The sequence below is a fragment of the Triticum dicoccoides genome, chromosome 5B (genome assembly GCF_002162155.2).
Source record: "Triticum dicoccoides isolate Atlit2015 ecotype Zavitan chromosome 5B, WEW_v2.0, whole genome shotgun sequence".
Taxonomy (NCBI): Eukaryota; Viridiplantae; Streptophyta; class Magnoliopsida; order Poales; family Poaceae; genus Triticum; species Triticum dicoccoides.
In genome coordinates this window covers 612,012,786-612,021,105 of record NC_041389.1, presented here as the reverse complement: position 1 = coordinate 612,021,105, position 8,320 = coordinate 612,012,786, and the positions used below count along the sequence as shown (strand labels likewise).

Below are 8,320 nucleotides of genomic sequence, written 5' to 3'. Positions count from 1 at the left end.
TGTGGTTATTGAATGTTGTTCGGAGTCCCGGATGATATCCCGGACGTCACGAGGAGTTTCGGAATGGTCCGGAGGTAAAGATTTATATATGGGAAGTCCTGTTTTGGTCACCGGAAAAGTTTCGGGTTTTATCGGTAACGTACCGGGACCACCGGGAGGGTCCCGGGGGTCCACCAAGTGGGGCCACCGGCCCCAGAGGGCTGCATGGGCCAAGTGTGGGAGGGGACCAGCCCCAGGTGGGCTGGTGCGCCCCCCCACAAGGGCCCAAGGCGCCTAGGGTTTGGGGAGGGGGCGCACCCACCTAACTTGGGGGGCAAGTTTCCCCTCTCTCCCCCCCCCCTTGGCCGCCACCCTAGATGGGATTGGGCTGGCCGCCACCCCTAGGGGTGAAATCCTAGGTGGGGGCGCAGCCCCACCTCTCCCCCATATATACTTGAGGGTTTTTGGGGCTGAAGACAGATGAGTTTCACCTCTCCCAGGTGCAGCCCTACCTCTCTCCCTTCTCCTCTCTCGCGGTGCTTGGCGAAGCCCTGCAGGATTGCCACGCTCCTCCATCACCACCACGTCGTTGTGCTGCTGCTAGACGGAGTCTTCCTCAACCTCTCCCTCTCTCCTTGCTGGATCAAGGCATGGGAGACGTCACCGGGCTGTACGTGTGTTGAACGCAGAGGTGCCGTCCATTCGGCACTAGGATCTCCGGTGATTTGGATCACGACGAGTACGACTCCTTCAACCCCGTTCTCTTGAACGCTTCCGCTTAGCGATCTACAAGGGTATGTAGATGCACTCTCCTTCCCCTCGTTGCTGGTTTCTCCATACATAGATCTTGGTGATTCGTAGGAAAATTTTGAATTTCTGCTACGTTCCCCAACAGCGAGGCCCTGGCCGCGCTCTCCCACCGCCCCGCTGACCTGCCCGTGGACTTCGCCACCGCTGTCGGCCACGAGATCGCCGAGGAGGACGGCCGCGTCGTCGAGGGACAGGAGCAGCACATCCGTGTCCCGGAGGAGGGAGGAGATCGAGGGGCTCGAGGAGGGGATTGAGGGGCTCGAGCACGGCCGGCGAGCGGGGCAGCATCATCGCCTCCAGCGCCGGCGCCGCCTGCATCATCGAGGAGCCCGACCCCGACTGCGGCTGCTCCTCCGAGGAGCCCGACCCCGACTGTAGCTGCTCCTCCAAGGCGGCATCCTCCTCGACGGGCGCCTCCTCGTCGTCGCTCTCCTCGCCGGCGCAGGTTCCTCGTGCCTGCAGCAACCCCAGCCGCCGCTCCCCTCTCCCTGACTTTGTCAGGCAGGGCCACGCGGGTCTTCCCCGGTGGCGGGATCCTGTTGCTGCCGCTGCCGTCCGTCTGCCACCTGCCGCTACCTTCGCCCGCCACCTACTTCTGCCGCTGCAGCCCGACCGATCGAGTCCGCGCGGACCAGTTGTTGCTGTTGGCGACTGCATCTGCTGCTGTTGTCGGCGACTGCCTCTGCTACTGTAAGGAGTTGCTCCTTGTGCTGCTGCTGCTCCTCCTGTTCCATCATCAATGGAGTTAAATGGATGTAAAATTGACAGTTCTTGATAAAAAAAATTGTATCAAGAGGCCACAAAAATTGTAAACTTCTCTGAAACATGAAAATTTTGGACTGATATGAATTTGGCCATGTTTGAGGTGTTTTGACAACTGAATTTTTCCATGTTTTGACACTGAATTTAAATGATGTAATATGCATATTACAAGAAGTTTCATAGAACAAATAAAGGTGCTTGTGAGGACAAGTTGTGTTCAGTCAACTTGATGTTCAGAACCTGTCATTTTCTATGTGCTTGTGAGGACAAGTTGTGTTGATCAGTGCTGGGATGCTAACACCACAAGAAAGCATGCATGCCATGTTCAGGCTTCTTTTTCTTAGTGCACATAGAAGTGGCGACTAATCACCACAAAATGGAGTGCATAGGTTCACACTTGAAGCATGCATTTTCCATACATAGGCTCAGACTTGAAGCACGAAAATGTACTCCTGTAGGTTAGCAGGAAGAGCTTACATATGTTCCATATGGCAAGGGTGACTTGACACCATTACGGAGACCTCGCCGTACATCCGCTCGGTGCCGCACAACCTCCCTGAGAGCAGTGAGTGAGTGAGTGGCATCAGTTAGTGAGCTCAAAACCAGTTCAGTCAGTAGCAGGATGAAGAAGTGGAGTGTGACATCACTTGATGCACTAATTCAGTCAAAAGCAGAGTGAGCGAGGCAAATTCAGTAACCTACAATGTCCTAGCCCAATCTATATAAAAAAGTGACATCAATTTGTGCAATCCTAGCACAATCTATATTAAAAAATTGACAGCTTCAGAACATTCAGTTAGCTTCAGAACATCCTAGCACAATCTTTTCATTATCTCTGAATTTCTAAATAGTCTACATACTGCAAAAATTTGAGAAAACTACTGAATTATTGTTGTTTAGTCATTGTTTCTACTGTAGTTTTCAGTATTTTGTACAAGCTGAAAATTGATTGTGTTAGACTAGGAGTACTTGATTGTGTTAGACTAGGAGTACTTGATTGTGTTAGACTAGGAGTACTTGATTGTGTTAGACTAGGAGTACTTGCTTAATTCATCATGGTTTTCTTTTCACACTAGGAGTACGTGCTCAAATGAACAAGGAGTACTTTTAATTAATTTGAATTAGCTAGAATTATTTGAATTAGCTAGATTTATTTGAATTAATTTGGGATTCTTTGAATTAGCTAGATTTATTTGAATTAATTTGGAATTATTTGAAAGCCTAAAAAGCAAGCAGAGAGCAGAGCAGTGCAACCTCCTCTGAATGAAAATATCATGTCACTGGAAAGCCTAAAAAGCAAGCAGGGGGCAGAGCAGTACAAGAGTTGATTGATGTTTCTTCTGTTGAAGTTGCCATGTTTCTGTAAGGAATGGCCGTCATGTTCCTCTAGTTACCAAAATGAACAAGGAGACTTTTAATCTCTCAGAAGTCACTGAAGCATCTTTTAATAATTTGTAAGGAACAAACTTTTTGAAGGGAAGAAGATTGGTTTCATATAAAAGGTTTTCCTGAATAGACTTTTAAGCTCAGGGAGTAGCTCTAGGCAACACTATAATACATAATTTGGCAGGCCTCAAGTAAGAACTGCAGAACTATTTTGTCACCAAACTTAAATAAAATTTGGCTCCATATAAGATTTAAATACAAGAGCACTTTGGCTCCATATCATAGGAGTATGTAGCTCCATATGATAGGAGTATGTAGTCCAAAGCCTTTAATTCACGTAGTCCTAAAATTTCTACACGCAGATTGGACAAGCAATATTCCTAAAATTTCTGTAATTACAGTATATTTAATCAATGCAAATTAAGCACTCATGAAACAAGTCTATTTGGTCGATGCAACTATGTGGTGCTAGTGCCTTTTGTCTTTGTGGTTGGGCACAGTTTGGCACAATCTGGTCATCTAACCAAAACAAAAGATAGGCAGATGTCTTGAGATGCTGTACCGTATTCTGAATTTCTTTGAATTTCTTGAGATGTTTCAGATGGTACATGCTCTTTTAATTACTCCTGTATTTGAGAATCCAAACAGCTTTGCCTACGGTTTACACCAGGTCAAATGGTCAAAAAATTCAGTTTGCTGTTCCATGTAAATATTCAGAGTAATTCACAATCTTTTCTAACATGATATTTTCTGAATATTCAGAGTAATTCAGTTTGCTGTTCGGTTTACACTGGCATATGCACCTTGTTCGAAGACAAGATTTGCAAATTCGGTGAACATTCAAAGTCAAGACTGAACATTCAGTGTTAAGTGTTAACACAACACTGGCATATGCACCTTGTTCGAAGACATGATCAGTTTTTAGGAAAGACAAGATTTACTAATTCAGTTTTTAGGGAAGACAAGACTGAACATTTAAACTCTGGAAGCTGGCATTCAGCAAAGACTGAATATACAAATTCAGTTTTTAGGAAAGACAAGATTTACTAATTCGGTGAACACTCAGTCTAAACATTTCTGAATCTACACACACCTTGCTCGAAATTGATTTGCAGGGCATCCTGTTGGCTGTCTCCCTTCATCAACTTTGGGCTGGTCTTCTTCCTGGTGCACACGGTTCAAGCTGGCCCTACTGAACACAGCAATGCAAAGAGCATCAAGCAGTAATAGAGAGCAGAGAATGGGAACCCATGAAAGTGCAGAGTTTAACCTCTATTCAGCAAATGAAAGTAGCAGTACGAGGTGCTAGGCTGGATTAAGTAAACAGTCGACCTCTCTTGACGAACTCAGGGGTTAGGTCGACGGTCTCGACGGGCGTGGGCAGGAGCGCGAGCCTCCGGCGTGCTGCGTCGTCGCACACCTCCTCGAGCACCGTGACCAGCCGGCCCGCAGTGGAGGCGAGCGCGGCGCCGCCTGAGATGGCGGCGTTGGCGTCGACGGCGGCCACGGCCAGGCCGCTCGAGTTGGCGCAGCTGGACACGATTCTGCTCACCGCCTGCGCGGACGATTCCTTGGCCACCGTCTTCCGCCGCGCCCCACGCCACGGGGGCCGGGGCGGGGGTGGGAAGGCCGCGTCGCAGGCCGTCGGGCCGAGGGCCGGCCATGCTTCTTCCATCAACGCTAGGAGGGAGGGGGTGGCCGCGAGCAGGAGACGCGGCGGGAGGAAGAAGAAACAATTTTTTGGGTGAAAGAGGGAAGATTCGGGAGGCAGGCAAGGGAGGCTGGGGGGCTGCGCGAGGCAGAAGGGAGCGGCGGAGGAGGCAGCTGTGGCGGCGGCGGAGGACGCGCGGGAGAGCAGGGGAGTAGCGCGAAGCAGGGGATCTCCGGCGTCCATGCGCCTGTGTCGGAGCGGCGGAGTGTCGACCGGAGAAGACGAGGAGTGCAGGCTGTGTCGGGAATTAGCTGAGGGTGTTTCTGTAAAATGACCGTGAGGACAACTTTTTCCAGACGGAGGGAGTATGACTATACGGCGCTTTTTACTACCACCCCGAGAGATGTCAATTCGGAGGATGCCTTTCAATGGCCTTGCGAACCGTCGGGCTCTTACACGGCCAGGTCCACTTACGAGAGGCTATGCCAGGGGCTGGTGAGATCGAGCACAGCCACATGCATCTGGCGAAGCTGGGCGACCCTCAAGTGCAAAATCTTTGCATGGTTGGCTGTGCAATATTGTATTTGGACATCGGACCGAAGAGCTCGACATGGGCTGCAGGATGCGCCTTCGGCATGCTATACGTGTATGCAGGAAGAAGATAATGTGGATCATATCTTGGCACAATGTGTCTATGCGAGGGAAGTCTGGCACCAATGCTTTCTTATCATGCAGGTCAATGTAGAGATCCCACAGGTCCTTGACACCTTTCAGGAGTGGTGGTTGAGGACAAGAAGCAACTTCCGACAACCATACAAACGAGGGTTCGACACTTTTGTCATTGCCGCTGCCTGGTTGCTTTGAAAACAACGAAATGCAAGAGTTTTCAATAGGGCTGAGCAAGTGAGTTCCCCCATGAGGCTAGCTCAGCAAATACTAGAAGATATCAGATCATGGAAGCTCGCGGGAGTAGGAGTGGTAGGCTTGAGTAGATTTGTGAGAGAGTAATTGTTTGTGTTAAAGGAGTTGGAGTCGGTGTATCCACGGCGATGCTCGCATCGTCGTACAATCTTGTAAATTTTTCTGCTTTCTTCTATAAAAATATGATACGCTATTGACGTATTCTCAAAAAAAAAAGACTATACGGCGCTTACGGCTTGGGAAAGTGGCGCCCAAAAAATCATCCGTGAACATGTACTTTACCTCACCTTGTGGGGCGGTCCAGGAATGCTCACGGGATTTGTAGCGCAAAAACCTCCAAAAAAATTGCTCCAACAAGGAATCGAGCTCGAAACAGTCAGTCAAAGACCGCAGTGCCTAACCACTCCAGCTACTATGAACTATTGATTTATAACAGCGCGAAATGTTTAAAACATAGCCCTCCTATTTCTTGCACATACATTTCAGGGGGAAAACGTGATTTTTTTGGAAACAGATCGAACAAAATTAAAGAAAATACGAATTAGAAAAAGGTTCATGTATTAAAAAAGTTCATGGATTTTTCCAAAAGTTCATCGATTTTCTAAAATAGTTCATGGATTTTTTTTTAAGTTCATTGATTTGAAAAAAGTTCATATATTTTGGAAAAAGCTCATCAAATTTGAAAATAGTTCATTGATATCAAAAAAGTTCATTGAAAAATGAAAAATTTCATCAATTTGAAAAATAAAGTTCATAAAAAAGTTCACCCATTTGAAAAATAAGTTCACAACATTGAATTGTTTTCATCGATTTGAAAAATAGGAAGAAATAAACAAGGAAAGAAAGAAAAAAAGGAAAAGCAGAAGTAATAAAAGAATGAGAAAGACAAACATTTTCGAACAAGGTAGGCTAGCGGCGTGGTTAGTGCATTCCGCCTCGGAATGTCAGGTTGCCAGATGGACTCACGCCGGACGCACTTCTTTTGTGTTTTTGGAAACAGACGAAAAAAACTACAGATTAATACAAATGGGCAAGCCCAGTTAATACGGCTATAGGCGCCAGTTAGGAAAAATGGCCTTTAACGATTCTTAAAAAAATTGCCTTTAACCGGCGCCTGCAGCGTCGAATAGGATTTGCCGAAGACAATGTTCGACGATTTTTTTTTAAAAATCGCAGGCTTTGAAAAAGCTTTTAAAAGCTGAAAATAGTTTGTTGATTTGGAAAAGTGTTTACGGATTTTAAAACCAAGTTCTCAAATTTAAGAAAATTTGGACGAATTTGGAAAGTTCACGTATTTAATAAAAAGTTCATGATTAATTGGCGATTTAAAATATAGAAAGTGAAAACACCAGTTGATAGGGTGTGTTAGGCTACTTCACACGGGTGCATCCGTGAGCATGTACTTTTTCCTAATTTGAATACATCCATTATTTGCAATTTCCGTCATTATCAATCAAAAAGAGGATTTTTATATTCTAACCATTGCTTGAAATTTATCAATGATTATAGATTTTCAAATTATGTATGAAAATTTGATAATCTTGAACAATTTTTCCAAAATTGCTAGTAAATTCCCAACAATTTTTGTTCTACAAAAATAGCAAACTACATATTATTTTTAAAAATGTATCAAATATTTTGAAACACAAATATTTTTTAAAATTTGTGAACAAATAACTAAAATAAGGGAACACATATTGAAATTCCAGAATATTTATAAATTTTCAAGAAAATAATTGAAAACAAGAATAGTTTTTGGTAGTCCAAAAATATTTCATAACGAATAATAAAGTTCGAAAAAAAATTGACGAAATAAAAGATAAATGAAAAAATAGAAAAGAAAGAAAATACGCTAAGGCCTTGGCCAAACTAGGCGTCGTGTGCCAGTCGGGCCGGCCCAAGCGTCCCCAAATTTGAAGAAAAATCATCAATTCTGAAAACAATGTTCGTGGAACTTGAAAAAAAAATCGCAGGCTCTGAAAAAGTTTTTAAAAGATGAAAATAGTTTGTGGATTTGGGAAAGTGTTTACGGATTTTAAAACCAAGTTCTCAAATTTAAGAAAATTTTGACGAATTTGAAAAGTTCACGTATGTAATAACAAGTTCATCATTAATTGGCAATTAAAAAAAAGAATAGAAAGTGAAAACGTAAAAAGAATGAAAAAACAGAAAGAAAAGTGGCAAACAAAAACCAAAAAGAAAGAAAACCAGGAATTGAAAAAACAAATAATGTTTTGAAAGGTTTTCGAAAATTTGAAAAAATGTTCATGTGTTAAAATTTTGTCCAAATTTCGAAAAATGTTCATGTTTCCAAATTTTGTTTGTAATTTCAAAAACTATTCGTCATTTAAAAAAATCACATTTTTTTTCATTACAACTTTTGATTTTTTTTCTGAAATATTTTCATATATATGAATGTTGTTGTGTGCTCCTATATGTTTCACTTTGTAGAACACCGTAAGCAATGGTGAGGTGAAGCGCCTAGCAACGCGTGCCTCAAGTGGGAGGTCTTGATTTCCAGTCCTCGTGAGCTCTCTGTTTTATCTTTATTTTTAAGTCGCTTACATAGAACGTGATAGGAGGGACATGGCTTAATGGGATGGCCCCGTCCCTTGCCCCTTTGCAATTTGTATACATGAGGTCCCGCGTATCGGCGTGGGCGATGTACTTTAATAAAAAAAACGTCCTTTTGGGCTTTTATTTTATTGTGAAGGGATATGTGGTAATCTCATCCGTCACTGTGTTAAGATGGTGTGCTGAAGCAAAAGTGTTCTTAAGAAAGTGTGGTGAAATGCCAAAAAAAATGTATCT

At 44.1% G+C, this 8,320-nt stretch overlaps 1 protein-coding gene across 5 annotated transcripts; it reads right to left on the bottom strand.

Moving 5' to 3' along the window:
• Positions 1 to 792: 792 nt before the first annotated feature.
• On the bottom strand, positions 793 to 4,929 carry LOC119306325. Of its 5 annotated transcripts, none has more exons than XM_037582572.1 (3): positions 4,270 to 4,929; positions 4,031 to 4,129; positions 793 to 1,514 (listed from the first exon to the last, which is right to left on the bottom strand). In XM_037582572.1, the coding sequence occupies exons 2-3, from the start codon at positions 4,077 to 4,079 to the stop codon at positions 859 to 861; spliced, it is 705 nt and encodes a 234-aa protein (XP_037438469.1). In that variant the 5' UTR covers positions 4,080 to 4,129; positions 4,270 to 4,929; the 3' UTR covers positions 793 to 858. The 5 variants fall into 4 exon arrangements, 4 of the variants coding, with proteins under 4 accessions (XP_037438470.1, XP_037438469.1, XP_037438471.1 ...); XM_037582573.1 differs by having other exon boundaries at positions 4,208 to 4,929; XM_037582574.1 differs by lacking the exon at positions 793 to 1,514 and having other exon boundaries at positions 3,876 to 4,129; positions 4,208 to 4,929.
• Positions 4,930 to 8,320: the final 3,391 nt, after the last annotated feature.